The sequence below is a fragment of the Ptiloglossa arizonensis genome, chromosome 9 (genome assembly GCF_051014685.1).
Source record: "Ptiloglossa arizonensis isolate GNS036 chromosome 9, iyPtiAriz1_principal, whole genome shotgun sequence".
NCBI lineage: Eukaryota > Metazoa > Arthropoda > Insecta > Hymenoptera > Colletidae > Ptiloglossa > Ptiloglossa arizonensis.
The window spans coordinates 10,452,305-10,470,265 of record NC_135056.1 but is presented as its reverse complement, the minus strand read 5'-3'; the positions used below and the strand labels follow the sequence as shown (position 1 = coordinate 10,470,265).

The following is a 17,961-nucleotide window of genomic DNA, read 5'->3' as shown; positions in this document are numbered from 1 at the left end:
AGTGATTCTTCCGAGTCTGGGAACGTAACAGTGTCATTGTAGGAGTGATTCGTGTTCGTAAACTTACACCGCTTTCATAATGGATTCTTTTCTCGTACTGTTTAGCGACTGAACTTGAGTCAATGCGATAGGAAATTTTACCTCGTTGACACCGGGACTTCCTTATGGATAAAATCAACATGTTTTCTAAGCATTGCTTGTAGAAACTCTGTCTTTTAAAAAAATGGACTTACACTGCTTTAAGAAGCGGAAAGATGTACACTAACGCTCGAATGTAATTCATCGTGTATGCAGCGCGATAAAAATTAATTCGTCGCGTTAAAACGGTTCGATTACCATTATTGTTAACTCCTTGAAAATAACGATTAAACTACTACTTGAAAATAACGATTAAACTACTACTCTTTCATTCAACGTACGTGTAACGAGCGATGAAATATTGGGTTGTTCGGAAAGTCATTTCGTTCTCCAAAATGGAGAATATATAATTTAATAAAATGTTTGTACACTCTAAAAAACTCGTGTTTCATTTTTCCATCAAAAAAAATGAAACGACTTTCCAAACAACCCAATATTTTACGCGTGACGCGTTGTTTATAACATTCGGATGGCCTAGTTATCGCGTTAAATAAAATCACTACACGTATTATGATCCGTGATGAGTTTCCAATTGAAGAATGCGTTAAGCTCTTCTTGCACTTAAGTGCTACACACGAAAAATCTTCGTATAAAAAATCGTACGATAGATCGATTAAAGAAGTACACGATCGCTCAGTTTCGTCCATTGTAATATCTCTAATTGTGGAAAAACGATACGAGAACCTTCGGGTCGAGAAAGACTCCCAAAACGATCACGCAGTGTGCAACGCTATTGCAAAACTATCCTAAAAATGTTCAACGGACCCTCTCACTGTTCGAACGTTCTACAATGCATCGTACATTGACTTCACCGATGAACGAGATCCCGCCACTAAATCCTGTCTGTACCGTCGACCGTGTCTCGGTGTATTAATTCAGCTTAGTTTTCATGTTAGTCCGTGAATCTTCGACTTACCGACTTAGGTTTTTCTCGTTTTCTCCCGATCGTTACAGGTTAGGCTTAATGGGAACGAGGCTCGCCTTTTATATCGCTCGGTTCGCGTTTATGTTTATGTATTTTCTTCTACGGTGTAATAAAGACGTTTTATTATTATCATTATTATTATCTTCCGGCAACCGATCGGTTGGTCGTTCTAGGACGGTCGTTCGCTACGCGATCACGAGGTTCTCTCGATCGCACTCCGTCCCGCGTCGTTCAGGTGAGAGAGCAGCCTAAGAGGATCGAACGAACCGCAAGTTTCCTTATAACCGGCCATTGCCGCGATCGGCAACACATCCTCCTCGCCGAGAGCATTGGATAACTGGTTCAGCGTTACGCAACCGTGCGCATTGGGCAGCCCCTGCCACCTGTGTGTCTCTATCCTATTCACGCGAACCATTTACGCACCTACACGAAAAAGCTTGTTAAATGAAAATCACCGCTCCGCCGCGGCCCCAGAGATCACCGTGGCCGTACACGCGCGTCCGTAGAAATTACTTGTCTATATGCTTATAGTTCCGAGAATCTGGAACGAGATTGGCGTGAAAGTGCGACCGGCCCGCTATCCGTACCGATTTTCAACCGTTTCGAAGATAAAAGGTTTAATTAGGCCGATGACGTATCGGCTTTTATCGGATCCGATGGCGACTGGTTTCCACCGTTGAGAAATGAGAAACGAGAAATCAATTTTCTGCTACTGTAACGGTGAACAGTTACGTTTCCAGATTAATGAGTTTTGCGTCCGCGCCGCCTTGTATGATTTGCTAATTCGTTCGGTAATCGATAATTCCGTTAATAATGATCCTTTATCGGCGGTAATCTTAATTACGGTTGAAGCCCGCGATTGAAAACCCGGCCACTTGTTATTGATTCACCGTTGATCGAGAGGGAGGAACGTTTCCACGACAGGTGGGTGATCCATCTTGCGAATTCCGTCCATACGGATATACTAGCTTGCTCGAGAAATTTCGAACGACAAAACTTATCGAACAACCCGTTATCTTCGTTACTTGGAACGGTAGTAAAAATGTTACTTAGAAAAGTTGTCGAAGTTTAAAGAGATGTATGACATCGCAAGAATGAATTTTTTTGTACAGATGGGGCACAAAGGAGACCCAAAGATCGAGTTTTCTGTTTATTCAATTTTTCTTATTAAATTTCGATAGAATAGCTCATCGCGAATATAAAAATGTTACGGTACAGTTGCCTCGAAGCTCATCGGTTTTAAAATATTCGATTCTGTTCGTTTGGTTACTTTCGTTGTAAAACGTGTTAGAAGATATTCTCGGTGTTTCGAGTGTAAACAAATAGCCGAAAAGAAATAGGATAAATAAAGCGAAAGGTGCAGTATACGCTGATGTTTATCCGCGATTGAAAAACGATTCCGAACAACCAGTTTCGTTACAGGGAGATGTAGCTCTTCAGATAACACCTGTATTGTGTTCAACGGCAAATAACTTCAAACAAGATTAATATCTTCCTACCGTTTTGTTTTACTTTTCTCTACGAAGATTGAATCTTTGGTTAATAAGGCAGAATAAAAGGGTAATTACCAATCATGAAGATAAATTGCAATGATCTTATTTCTTACTCCGACACGCTCGTTACAACGTTCATAAATCTTTTTCGGTAGAGTTCTCATGATTTCGTTAGAAATTAATAAATGTGTACACCACGCTGAAAGATCACAAAAAATACGCGCATGCGAAGAGTGTTTTTCAAATTTCGACCTCTATAGGTCTCTCATCCGTGGCCAATAGCGACAATTGTATTCTCAGAATCGATAAGAAGGGACAAGGGACAATATATTGGATTGTTCGGAAAGTCATTTCGTTTTTTCGGTGAAAATGAAACACGATTTTTTAAAAATGTATAAACATTTTATTAAATTATACATTCCCCATTTTGAAAAACGAAATGACTTTCCGAACGACCCAATATTTGCGATCTAGGTATCAAGTAGCGTTGACCTCGCTTGAACGATATTCTCTTCGATCGTTTCCAAAGGTTTAGTTACGAAACTTTCGGTTTCTTTTCAGAGAAACTTTGAGTTTCCTTCGTTCACAGAAAAAGAAAATTTCCTTTTTCCTTTGTATCGCTAACGTTCGAGTGAAACGGGCACTACTTACGAATTTGTAATAAAATTACCTCCGTAACGATTGTAATAATTTTCTTCGATCACGAAACAGAGAATGATCCAATTCGCCTCGATGTTACGCTATTTCTGTCCGTTTTCGTCGCTCGAACGTATCGCGCAATACGGCGTCGGTCCAGCGGAAAAATCGGTCACCGATCTGGGATTTCAACGCTCGGCCCGATCGGCCGGAGACTTCAACGCTCGTCGTTCGCGAGCCATTTTTTCCGTGGTGGCAATTACGACCGTTAGAGTCGCGGTTTAAAAGTGGCCAGCGAACGAAGGCCATCCGCCTTTTTGCCTTTCCGTCGATGCTGGAGCCCCCCTCCCTCCCTCCCACCTCCCTAGCCTCGTTCACGGAGGAGCAGCCGATACGACACACAGAGGGAGAGATAAATTCTAATTAAGAGCGACAAGTTGCCGGTACGGCTATTTTATATTTCCGGTCGCGCGGCGGACATTTTATACTGCGGGGATTATGGTCGGTGGTTTGCGCGTGTTTATCCCCCGACGACGATTCCGTTTTGCGCTTTCACGCGGCGTAAATTCCCCCTCGTCCGTGCCCCCTCCCTTCCCCTCTCCTCTACAGGATCGTATAAATTTCGATTCGAGGGATCACGATGGCGTTCGACGCGGTGCAACGTCATCGGTAATTCGGAGTTACGAATCGAGGAAAGTCGATACGAATTGAGACGCGAGAAAGCCTCGGCGTACCAAATCCTCCTGTGGACGACCAACGGACAAAACCCGCGCGCGATTTCGAGCGGAGGACGGTTTCGTTAACGAGCCGCGGCGAACAGGTGCCACGATGAAACGATCGGCCACGAGGCAAGTTTCCTCGTTACGAAGACGAAAATTTCCAGCGAGCGGAAATTACGGGAACGCAATGCAATGGGTTACGGATTACTTACTTTTCAGGAGTGGCAGATCGTTCATGAACCCTCCATCGTCCACGTTTGTGTTCTGAAAGCGGAAGACACGGGACTTGTTAATGCAAATGCCTCCATCGGGACACGAAACGCGTGTTTCTCGATTTGACGAAGCGACGGTGGAAATATATCTTCTTTCGGAAGATCGAACGCGTTCGACTTTTCAATGATTTTGTAATTTGGTAATTTTTCTTCAGTGATTTAAATTGTGCTCTCGGAATGGAAATATTTTTCTCGATTTTTGGGTAGAATTGTACGATCGATTTCCGGAGACGTCGAACGAGAAATGTCCGTTGATTTATACGATCGATAGAAGTCTGCAGAATTTAGCTTCTGATACGAACAACGATGTTCGCGCGTTAATTTAACGCGTATTGGACACGGTCGTTAATTATCGTTTAACAGCTTAGCGTACACGAGAATAATATTGAACGTTACTTCCGTATTTATCTAAAGAACAATGAAATATCGACGAGCAGAAATAACAGTCGCTTATGTAACGAAGGAATGGGTATTGCTTAAAATCGAATCGAAATCAAAGGCGTAACGTCGGTAACGCTTTGTTCCTAATTTCGGGCAACGATGTGACAATGTTTTTGAGAGGATAATTTTCATAAATCATTAGGTCATCCCATAAGTAATGGAACGCTATTTATATTATTTCTTCTGCAGAGAAACCGTAGGAAATATACATATGGTCACGATCACTTTCAAAGACACTCGTGTATTATTGTTAGATCGAGGAGTGAACTTTGGTATTTTGTTTTGTTTTTTTCTTATCGATGAAATAAGTAAATTGAAACAAGAAAAGTCAAACTCTGCCGTGACGCAGCAGGAAAGTTTCCATCTAGTCTTGTACAGGAAACTCGGGGATTTTCGTAGTACAGCTAATTCTTGCGATAGTTCGAATAAAGCCGATTCATTAATTAATACCAACGTGTTTTCAATAACACTTTTACAACGATTGATCAACAGAAGTATCAATTCGGTTCGATGTAATTTTACGATAACCAGTCTTGCGTAAAGTAAAATACTCGAACTTGTTTTGCTGGTTGATTAACATTTTGTAGACGTGTGAACGTGCAAGAATACGTGATAAAGTGTTTCTCCCCTCTGAACAACGTTCCCCTCTCGCAACGAAGTTCAAATTTCTTCAAGAAAATCCCAATAAATTTGTTCGTATTGCGAGATTACACGAGTTCTCTCTATGTATACCAAACGTGTACCTATTTTTTGGGTAAAAGTTGCATCACATATGGGATGACCCGAAGGGATTGAAATCCTTCGCGAAAAGTTCTCACAGGCCTGGGTGGCACTTTCCTTCGTGACGCGATTCGATTAAAAGCAACGGTAGAATGGTAATAGAGAAAATGCTTGGCGATTACGTACATCGTCGCTCACCTGGGGGTCGTCTACGAGGCTGCTGTGGAGAACGAGGTCGGTCTGGTCCAGGCCCGGGGGTGGTAGGAGGGCGTCGGGACGACGAACGGCGCCATATTCGACGCCCCTTCCGCCACCGCCCCCACCACCACCTCCGCCGCCGCCTCCGCCACTACTGCGCCCGCCGTCGTACGGAAACGACGCATGCATATTCGTCTGAAATTCATAGAAAAAATACAACGTTAGTTTTGGCTCGATTTACCCTTCATCGACGATACGGGTATTCTTCGCGTGCAGAGTGTTGTTTACCATATGAGGGCGCTACTTCGTTCGTAACAACTTTTGAACGAGTCTCTTGAAATTCATCTTTTTTTTTTCATACCTAATTTATTCGTTTTAACGAAATTAACCGTGGAATAATTTAACTTCTGGCTAAGTCTACCCTTTATCGACATTGCAGGTATTCTTAAAATACGGGTGCGCTTACCGTGTAAGGTCACTACTTGTTTCGTAACGAGTTTTGAATGAAACTTTTATAATTTATCTTCTTTTTTAAGGTTCATTGGGGTAACCATATTATTTACGGAATATTATATCGGTCGAATGATGGCCTCTGGCTTCAATTCGATCTACCCTTCATCGATGTGTTCTTAAAATACGGGGTCACACCTACAGTTTACCATGTAGGGTCACTACTTGGTTTTATAACAACTTGTAAGTGAAACTTTTGAAATTTATCTTTTTTCTTTACGTTTATTCGGTTAATGATATTATTTATGGATATTGTATCGGTCGAAGAATAACCGCCTCTGGCCGCGTTACAAAGGCACTTTCGATCGAGTTTTTATCATATCCGAGCACGTTCCAGGGGTAATTTGTTCAATTTCGTTCGCGAACGTTTTGCCTCAACACTTTGAGGTACAGTTGTATATTAGGTATTTAATTACGAGGTGGGACATTAACAGTCCCACCTCGTGACTTGGGTCGAATCATTTTCATTTTTCAAGGGGGTCGAATAATATCCCACCGTGCGTATCAAGGTATTAAAAAGTTGGAACATTTCTTAACCCATTATGCCCAAGAGATTTAAATCGTTGAATTGAAATTTGCACAGTCACGAACTCGACTTCTGATCGCTGTCAATCACTGACTATTATCAAGAACGGTAGACATTTTCAAACGGAGTGTTAATTAACGACCACCTTAAATAGTAAACCCTGCTTGTATAAATAAATCAAGTGTAAATATTGTCCACGATCTATTATACAGTACTGTCTCTTTTCTATTCCGTACTTTCGTTACAATTTGTTAATAAAGCTTCAAACGATCTATGGTTGCACAACGTTTGTTTTCTTACTCAATTCCATAGAATATACGGGCGACAAAGTTTAAACATTAAAACCGCGGACACGTTTTATATTTTCCAGTTTCATAAATTTACCCGACCAGATTTCCACGTGCGCGCGTAGGTAACGAGCCTCGTGAATATTTAAAAAAAATGTATGAAAACACTCATTTGAAATTGTAATCGCCCTCGTGGTTCTCGTAAATGTTACAAAGACACTAACCGTCTAAGCACACGGTAACGAGTAATGTTAAAATACTCTGAATTTCAATGGCCAGCGGGGAAAAAGCTTATTAATAAACAGCCGCGGCGTATATACGTGTGAAATATTTCCATGTTGATTCGATTGCCCACCGTTGCGAAACTTCCACGTTCAATAGAAGCGTTTACGTGCGTCGAAACGATCACGGTGTAATTAATTTTTCAGTAAATCCGAACAGGCCGCTGTCAGGAAGTACATGAATCGTGGACACGTAAAAACCACTACTCTTCGTGTAAATATTGTAGTTAACGTCACCGTAATCGAGGTCTTAAGGCTTGTTAGTACCGCGCCGGGTACCTAATTCAACTTCCTCTTCAACTTCTAATGCGATGCGAATGAGAAGCACGCATTAATTTTGCATCGCGAGGAGTCTGCAGCCCGCGATAAGTGGTAAACAGGTAAAGGTCGTAGGTCGGTGCCTGTGGTCAAAGACTGCTAGCGAATACGGGAGAAAAATCCTCTCGATTATAGGCTGAATAGAATTCTGACGTTAACAATAATTGGTGGCTCTCACGGGAGGGATCGTCTCTACGATGTTTACGTTCGCTTAGGTACCAAGAAACGTAGCCATTTTCAATCTTAATTTTACTACCGTCGAGTCGGTCTTTGCCCGTTCCTTCGTCTACGCGAAAGCTACCGTGCTTTATTAGTCGAAGAATTGGATCGTGATTCTCGCCAAGTTTTATTAATTTCGGTTGTTTCGTTTCGTTAATATCGGTACAGTTTCTGCTCGACTCTGAGGAAATACTGTACATTGTAATTAATTTTTAAACGAGGATGGAAACTTTAGAATATTGCGAAACTTTGCATCTGGATATTAATCCTTTATTCGAATTTTTAAGATTATTTTCAAAGCTCATCGACATAGTCTTATTTTTCAATATTCGTTCCAATGAAAGTATAATATTATTGGGTTGTTCGGAAAGTCATTTCGTTTTTTTATTTTTTTGGGGAAACGAAACACGATTTTTTTAGAGTGTATAAACATTTTATTAAATTATACATTCTCCACTTTGGAAAACGAAATAACTTTCCGAACAATCTAATAGAATCTCTGCGTAGAATCGATACCGATTTCGAGAGACTCTTCGCTCTTTGAACTCTATAGTTGAGTATAGTTCGCCTTTAGAGGGTCATTTTGAACATCCGTTGATTAAATTTGTTCGATGCAGTTTACTTTTCCCAATGTATTTGCTTCTCAGAGAGATAACTGGTACATGAAATTAGTCTACTCGATCATAGCTTCTAGAGCTTAGAAATGAATTATCGAGTCACCTCTTCCGCAAGTCCCGGTGAAACTATATTTCTTTAAACTTTCTTCGATTCCACGGAAACACGTGGCTCGTCGTTGAAATATTTAATTTAAAATATTTTCATACTCCGTCTGTAATATCATCGAGCGTCGTTTCGCAAATTTTATTCCTTCCGGGTAACAATGGCGCGAAAATCGAGAAAAGCGGTGGGGGAAAAAATATGGTCGGAGAGCAACAGGTCGAAAGGAGAACCCAGTTCTCACGTGGAACGTCGATGACTCGATGACTCGACGATAGCTCGAATTGTTGATACAATCGCGCGGTAGGCACGTAATGCAATAACACAGCTCGCGGATGGAAAGACGGAAGATTTTGTCATCTCGTTGGTGCTTAGATCCTCGAGAATTCGTAAAAGTCTTTAAACCGCGTTGCGAAAGCGTCCGTGTAGCGTGAAGAGGTGAGGCGAGGGGTCCACTTTTGCATGCAATTTTCGTGCAGGAAACCGCACCGTGGCACGAAACGATTCCAACGATCGACCATAAATTCGTACGTTGACATCGGGTTAATTCAGCGCCGGTATAAATAAAGATCGAGCGCAGCTATGATCGCGCAGAAGCAAACCGCGCGGGGTTAACGCCAGAAATTAGCAGCAATTAAAAACTTGGTAAATCCGGTATCGCCGGGTGATTACGTAAATCATTTCCCGTGCACCATCGGGAAGCGTTCATTCATCGAGAATGGGCCGGGGCAAAATTGATTTTATAATTCGTGCCCGGCGAAGCTGTAAACGATCGGTATATTGTTCATAAATATTTGATTATTAGCGCGGATCGCATTTATTACACGGCGTACGAGTAAGCGGTTATATCATCGTTGTGTAAATTATTGCAATCAGCGTTCTAGCAGGATGTACGGATTGGAAACTCGAAAACGATGAAAATCGAGACGCGTTTCGCCACGACGCGCGGTTTATTATAATTCCGTGCCGCGGCGCGAACATGTTCTCGCGTTTTCACCCGAAATTGCCGCGGAATCGTTCGCGGGTCTGATGTGCAGTTACGATGAAATCTTTTTTTTTAATATATGGGCGATCGTATGGAAGACACGATCGAAAGGGATTGATTCTGTGTGATAAAATAATTGAAACTATAGAATAAAATTTGTTTCGACACAGTGCGTTTCGAGGAAATTTTCTTAAATATATGGTTGATCGTATGGAAGACACGATCGGAAGGGGATGATTCTGTGTGATAAAATAATTGAAAATATAGAATAAAATTTATTTTGAAAAATAGTGTACAGGTGTCTCGGTATCGATGGTACGATCAAGAAGGGTTTGATAAAATAAATCGAATAGATAGAATGAAATTTGTCCCATCGAGGGTTTGTTTTCGAGAAAATCAACTTTGATTATTCTTCGAATACGCGTGCGCTTAATTATGTCGCGTTTGCGCGGAATCACGACACGGATCGTATGCCATTTACAAATAGCATTAATATCGTACGTAATGTTGATTTCTTATCAATATTGTGTACATCCATCTCTGTCTGCTTAGAGAGAATTTATAAATGAAAATAAGACACGTAATGTGCAAGTTTCCTTTATCAATGCAGAAATTGTTGAAAATGCTGATCAGCGGTGCCGTGTACACTGCCACGCTCTCCGAATTAAATTAAAAACGAAAAGAAATTCCTTTCGTACGAAAAAATAATTTTTTCTTAATTTATGCGGCAGATGCGTTACCAACGCGCACTTCCAATGCACGTATTCTCGATTACTGTACCTTATCGTTGTGACGGATCAATGGAAACTGGTAACAAGTGCACACGGTACAGTGTCGATACGATTATACACGGGAAAGTAAATAGCGATCTGCACCGATATTCGATCGACCGCAACATAATTAAGTGCACGCGTATTCGAACTCGATTCTCTCGAAAACAAAGCCTCGAACGAACGAATTTAATCCTACGTTAAATTCGATTCATTCTTTTCACGTAAAATTACCCCCTTCTTGGGACAAAAAAAAAATTCTTTCCAAGGATCAAGACGAAGAATATTATAAAACTTACATATCGCGTAATCATTGAGGAAATTTACAAACTTCTAAAGTGTAGAATTCTACGTCGATATACAGGGTGTCCCATGTGTGGACACAACTTCAGAGGCGAATTTAGCGTACCAAAGTAAGAATAAATGTTTGCATAATCGTACGTCCGATATGACCTTGTTTCCCAATTAGAGACGTTTTTGTTTTCCAGTAATTGTTCTAATAAATCGATCTCTTCGTTCGACTGTTTATAGGTAACGTTTCTTGTCTCGTGTACGATCTTCTCAAATAAATATGGATTGCTCGTGGGGAGCCAATTAACCGGCCATCTCGATCGGCAGACTTAAATCCTCTGAATTTCTATTTGCAGGGGTAGCTAAAGCCTTTGGTTCACAACACACGAGTAGATAACGTCGAGGTACTCTGACTGGCGTATTCGAGAGAGTTGTCAGCGAATTCGAACAATACCTTGTACTTTTGAACGGACAAGGAAATCTACGATAAGACGTTTAGAAGCGTGTATTCGAGCTAACGGTGTCCACTTCGAACAATTTCTGTGGAGATAGTCGGACAACTGGTACAATATAAAAACAAGTGTAATTCGAAAACACGGTCGTACCGAACATACACTAACACAAGTATTGGGACAGCCTGTATTTTTCGTAAAAAAAGGAGTGAAAACTGCTTCGAGAAAAATACAGTTTTCACTGTAGACGTCATATTTTTGTCGACAGTACAATTTTTTCAACGTCGCTTTTTTTATATTACTTTTAACGATTCCAACTATCGTTTCATGAGAAAAGATTTCGATTGTTTGCCCATCTCAAAGGTAACGCATTCACCTACTTTTCTTTCAATGTAAAATATCAACCGAGGAAATATACCTTTGAGTTTATCGATAAGTTTACAATAGTTTCGAGATTAACTCTCGACAAGTATGCTGATACTTTTAAACGGGGGTGTACGTATAAACTTTCTTTCTTATTTCGATGCGTTGTATTCTGAAGTTGCGAACATAAGTTTTAGTGCACCCCGTACGAACACAGAAAGAAGAAGTGAAACAGTACATCTCGATGTTACGAGATTCATCGTGCACGTCTATTTGAATGTCTCCGTCGACGCGATCTCCTCTGAAAATTGTCCGATGTTTCGTTGTAAATACAAATCGTGCAAGTGGCACGGATTGGTAAACAATTTTAATCGGCCGGATAAAATGTAAAAATTACAAACGTTACGAATTTAGTCGTTGAATCGTTATAATTGCTTCTCGATCGTTCCAGCGCGAACGTTGTTGTATTTTAATGAACGATTTGATTATCATCAGGATTTATAGGCGTGCGAGCGTTCGTGTCAATCTTATGTAAGGAAACCGTGCGTAGATAGAAAAAGAAGCAAGCCAGTGTTCTAAGAATTGAAACACAAGGTAGACATACGTTTGGAATCTTAATCACATCCGAGGAGAAAAACTGGAGATTTTATCCAGACTGAGAGTCGGTTGTGCCACAAATACGGTTATATTACGAGCCCTTGCCATTATTGTCATATATCTTTCCTATGCGATCCTCGAGGTTCCTGCATCGAGAAGAAATCTCCGCGCACGTTTCTCCGATTTCCTTGCCAGATTGTTCGCTCCATTGTAATCGTTTTCTCCGTTACGAGTATTCTAGATTGCCGCGATACCTTACCGTTTCTAAAAGACGATGGAAACTACGAAAATATCAAGCTCTGAAACGGAGACTGCTTTCTTCTCTATTCTCGCGAGACGAGTACAACGCGAGAACCGAAACGAAAATTCTATTAAACGTCGTTCCACGACGGATTAATTATCTCGATTCGAGCCACTCGCCTTTCGTCACCTTGTTCTCCTCTCTCGAGTGCAGAATAAGCACCAGTACGCTCGAAAACGTCTCGAGATCGACGTACAACGCAGCAATATAAATTCACAGACGCAACTTTTCAATTTCAAATTTCAATTTTAAGATCTTGCGTCGTCTGTGCAGAGCGTTTCGAAAATCGTAGAGACATTGTCGAGTTAAAATTAATCGCGGTTGGAACTTCATACTCGTAAAGATCGTAAGTGGGAAGAAAAACATCGTGGAAGTTAATCGTCTCGAAGATACTTATACGGTTTTTTTTATCCACAAAAAATAAAATAACGGGAAAAAATAATGAGAAAAGTTTTACACACAATATATCGACGATCGATGAAATACCTTTCATAAATAGTAGTTGACTCAACGAGTTAATTACCATGTTTTTTTTTCTTCGGTTGTTTATAGCATCGACCACTCGAGCGACCATCTCTTGTGCGAAAACTGAATATCTAAGAAAAAACTACTTGTATCGATACGCGTTCAAGATTTACAAGACGATTACTTTTATCGTCGATTACTCGCACGGAGTTGGTGTCCATGCTCGACGAATTCCAAATCGAATTTGCAAACGCTCGAAAAGAGAGAAAAGTGTCTTAAACTCTCACCACGAAAATTCTTGATCGCAACATCGAGATAATTTCTTCTTTTTCGAGTATTCGAAATGACCAACCGTTTCGAGTTCTTACCAATATTTCAGAAACACCTTGTACATTCACGAAGCAAGAAAAATCGTCGAGTTATGCTCGGTACAAGGCTCGCGATAATTATGCAAAAATCGTGACCCCTTTACTGAATCCGTGATCTTCAATTACAAAATCTTACACTGTCCGTTTTCACAGCCCGACGGTATTAACATGTAAACGTAGTTAAACATTTTTACGAGCCTATCCAACGTTAAACGGGACAAAAAGTCGCGCCGTTTAACGCGGCACAAACACACATCCGTTCCTCTACGTATTTTCATTTTACGAGGCGGAGGTTATCGCGCCCGTATATCGTTGCAAAAACCGCGAAGACGACGCGCCATCGTTCCTGATCAGAGAAATATGCCCGACGAGTTCGATGTGATCGATAGCGCGCACGGTTCCGCGTTCACGCTTCGCGGATGAAGAATTATTCGGTCGGATTCTAACGGGGGTGGGGGGTGATTAGGGTCACGGAGTCGTCAAATTTAAGCGATCGCGTGTCGAGAATTTCACGGCTTGTCGTGTAACTTCTTGACATTGATAGCTACGCGGGTAAGAAAATATCAATTCCCTTCTTATTGCGCGAACAAACTTCGTAACTTACAGCTCTTTCAATCGTACGAAGCGGTATATTTCCACCTCCATCGGTTCCGCGACAATCCGTTTAATCGAGTTTCGCGATCGTCGATCCCTTAACGATACAAATTTTCAGATACCAAATCGGTACGATTTCAAAACGAATTTAAAAGGTGTACCTTCATTCGCCATACGACAGCTAATTTCCGCTCGACAAACGAACATTGTAACGAGTACCTGCCTTTCGTATTCGTTTTAACAATGGTGTATTTCTCGGGTATTTCTCAATCCTTTTTCAATATTTTTCAATTGTTCTCGTAACGTGTCGTTCGTCCACGATCGAAGCTATTATTATAGAAAAGAACGAATGCCCTTGCATATTTTTCATTCGCTCGTTGCACGAATTAAAGTTAAAAACGGGCGTTTCGCGCATTCGGGAGGTTTTTTAACAAAACTTTGAGCGCGCAGTCGAACGAAAGAACGTTTCGAGAAATCCGAAATGAGAAAAGAATGATTGTTTTCGAGTAAGCGGTGTTATCAGTGCCAAGAAGCAACGCACGATGTCGCGGCGAGTTTCGAGTCCCAGACTTTCACACGGCCAAAGAAATGGAAACGGGCGCTAATTAACGGCGTTGGCCGGCTACTAGAATCTATCGTCGGGCCGTGTTAGTTATAAATTGATGTAACCGTGCCAGTCGACTAATGAGATGAAATGTGATCGCCTTTCTCTCGTTAAACGCTGCACCGAAGTGAAGTCACGTCGGCTCCGCGGCGTATCGATACTGATAAATGGCTTATGGAACCGCGTCGGATATCGGCGGCGAGTCCTCTAGATCGACAATAACGAGTCCTGGCCACGACGCTGTTTCCTCTTGCGCAACCATCACCCCTGTGTTGTAATGTTAATCGGACACAATCGGTTGTGCAACTTTTCGCGGAGAATACGTTACGTGGTTGAATAAATATTTGCGTCTCAGTGGCCGTCAAAAATCGCGAAGGAGAGGGAGAGAGAGAGAGGAATATAGAGACAGAGAGGGAAAGAGAGAAAGAAATATAAAGACAGAGAGGGAGAGGGAGAAATATAAAGACAGAGAGGGAAGGAGAGAAAGAAATATAAAGACAGAGAGGGGAAGAGAGAAATATAAAGATAGAGAGGGAGAGGGAGAAAGACGGAGGCAAAGAGGCCGAGATAGAAGCACGAAAGACAAAGAGACGAGGGACGGAGATACGAGAGAGAGAGAGGAGAAACAGAAAGAGAGACAGAGAAAGAAGAGAACCGAAAATATTCTGTTGTAACGTGTAGGTTGTCGTCGGTGATCGCTGCAAGTTTCTTACGAAAGTAATATTAGGTCCGCGTGAAAGTTCCGTCGCTTCCACGTGCGCAATACACTCGACACTTGCTCGTGATAAGCGGGAAAAACCGCGAATCGGGTATTCAAGGGTTTTTCCCGGTTTATTGTCCATGGCTCGAATCACGAAACAGAACGATTTCTCGAGAAACGAGTCAATTGTTTACGGAGCGTCATAAATCGAAGATGTTCATCGACAGAGCAAATACATTCGTGATACTCTGTTTTATACGAGTATACGCCGGACTCGAGCGAAACAAACTACTGTACGTTTCGTTAAAAATTGTTAACTTTCTAGTTGCGAAAGAGTTGCAAAATTTTTAGACGATCAAATAAATCTTCACACGTGAATGAAAATGCTGTTGTTTGAAATATCATTTAAAATATCTATATTGTTTCAAATAAATCAGTATTTCGACTATTTCCAAGTAACATAGAGGAAAATAAAAGATTGGAATGTTATTTCAAATTTCTTATTTCCATTTCGAACAAAACTTGTCTGTGCCGGATTTGGTGTATGCTAATAGCTACCAAAAATTTATGTTAAGTGGTCGAAGCGAATGTTGCAACTGTCTGCGCATATAGTAGGTGATTCGTGAAGTTTCGAGCCGGTGAAGTGAGCCTTGACTTTGAATCATGCTCGTCGTCGGTGCGGTACGAACAATACTGGAATTAAATCCAAGTTTGACAGCTATTGCTATCGGTGAAGATCGCCTTGGAAAGCTTTGGAGAACAATTTTCGATTATATTAAACGTTTTAAATTCGTTCGAATGTACAATATTTGGATTTGGGTTAAATAATCGGATCTTGGTTCGTCGAATAAGAATTCGTTCGTTCCGTTATTTGTCGTCCGGCCTCGAAAAATTAAAAATGGATCTTACGCAACAACGTTTCGGAAAGGAAAGTGTATTGTAAACTAAAAACGTCGACACCGATAACCACGAAGCTCGGATTGCGTCGAACGAAAGCGTACGGGGAGATAAACGAGCTCCAGAATATTATGAACATTTAAAAGAAAGCGAACCATAAATTCTGAAATATAATGTCAACAATCTGGCAAATGATGCAATGCACGTAAAGATAAAAAGTTCGTGCTCGTTAACAGGATTTACTTTTCATCGTGGCAACGCTGAACCGCGTACAGCAATCGTGATTTAAAAAAACGACATCGTGATTTCGGTAGGAAGTAATTGGTCATCCATCTTGTTCCCCTGACGGATTATCCGTTTTGGTTTATGCAACATTTTTCAAGCAACGAAAGTCACGGCACCCATGAGAAAATCTTGGAATATTTTCGATCGAAGAGAAAAGGAAATTTTGTGTAAACGGAGCGAACGTTGAATTTTTTTTCTACGTGCAATCGACGTTGAAATTTCGTAAAGATCAGACCTCTATGTTACTCGGAAATAATCAAAATATCGATATATTTCCATTGCAAACATTTCACGCGAAGAACGACAGAATTTTTCCAGTCTCGATCGAAAAGGAAAACTACGTTCAATTTTGCAACAATTCCATCGAACGTTTCGCGCGATAAATATTTCTCGTTACGGTTAGAGGTGTTCGAAATCGAATCGGTCACGGACGGATCGATTCGTAATTCGGTTCGTTCGTAAAACTTCGATTCGATCCGATACTTCGAAAATAAACTATCCCCTTGTAGCTTCGTTCGCCGGCCTCCCTCCAGTAATTTACTTATTAAATTTTCGGCTGACCTTTGGCATTTCCCGGGGTAGATGCCAGAGACGTTTACTTTGACGGAAATATGCTAAGCATTGCAATCCTTAAGACGGTGTTAGAGATACGTAAAAGGGGTAAGCGGTTTCTCCGCTCAGCGTTCCCAGTTAGCCCGCTCCACGTGACGCGAAAAAGCTTCGGCTTTGAACGATGGGAAAATGCAACGAAGAAACTGCAACACGAGTGGACGTGTTTGCCCAACTGGCCAAGGTAATATTTGATCGGCGTGTAATCGATAATCACAGTGCTCGCGGAGAAACGATTAATGAACGTTGTTCCGGCTGCTAATAACGACTGACGTTGCATCATGCAACGATCGAATTGAACAACAATATGATAACTGACGGGAAAACGAAGGCAAACGCGCCTAGGAAGATCCGTTTGATTGTATTTTTTATAGAGAAAACCTTGCGAAACAATGAATTCATAAACAGCGTAACGCCGCTGAAGTGTACAGATTTTCTAGAATACAGCGAAATTGCATCTTGATTCGGGCAGTGTATTTCTTGAAATATTTTACTCTTTAATTCTATTCGAAAGATTTCGCGACAAAAGTGTACAAGTTTGAGTTTATAAAAATATGACAAGATCCGGTGAATCGTCGTTTCGTGAGTTAATCTTGTGCTGAATATTGTTAAATTTAAAAATGACACGATATTCAATGCCTCGTCGATGATACGTTTTGCTTTCTACGGAGAAATTATGCACTCAATGAGTCTCTTCGATTACGATCTTTGTTGCATTGCTACGAATTCTTGTATCAGGTACGATGTTTCTCGTGTTCCTGAATTATCTACTTCTACTGTTCAAGGACAATGTAAATCAACGTTTGCAATCAAGGTATCGATACACGAGATCGTGCGTAGTTACGTACTTCACGAATCGAAAGAGTCCCGGGAAGAAGCAAGACGAAACGATGATACGCTTCCGAAAAAGAGACGACAATGCCAATAATCAGCCAAGTGGATCGACCGATTCCAATAGCTTTATCCTCGAAAACGAGGAGCCTCGTTCTTCCTCGTACCCTACCCCACGCGTTTCATACCGAATTACAGTATCTCGTCTGGATCCCTTCACGATCCCATATTTATGCTCGAGAGAGTACAATTTGCGACAGCCTGTCCCGCGAAGGGATCTTAGATTCGCAAAATCTGCGTCATTGTTGCTCGACTTTCCTAACGGGAAAGGATTAAAAGCCGAGCACTCGAGAGAGACAATAGCGATTAGATCCGGTGTTTAGATTATGGAAAATGTTTGTAAACCAAACATCGTTGCGCGAAATTTGACGAAACCTAACGAGAGAGAA

General features: G+C 41.2%; 1 protein-coding gene across 2 annotated transcripts in view; it reads right to left on the bottom strand.

Moving 5' to 3' along the window:
• The window catches only part of Tfap-2 (transcription factor AP-2), a 135,396-nt gene that overhangs the window by 46,955 nt on the left and 70,480 nt on the right, over positions 1–17,961 (bottom strand). For both annotated transcript variants that reach the window (XM_076319875.1, XM_076319876.1), the window contains exons 3-4: positions 5,531–5,737; positions 4,124–4,175 (exon numbers count right to left, since the gene is read on the bottom strand). In XM_076319875.1, coding sequence (XP_076175990.1) covers positions 4,124–4,175; positions 5,531–5,737 — 259 coding nt within the window. The remainder of the gene's footprint in view (positions 1–4,123; positions 4,176–5,530; positions 5,738–17,961) is intronic.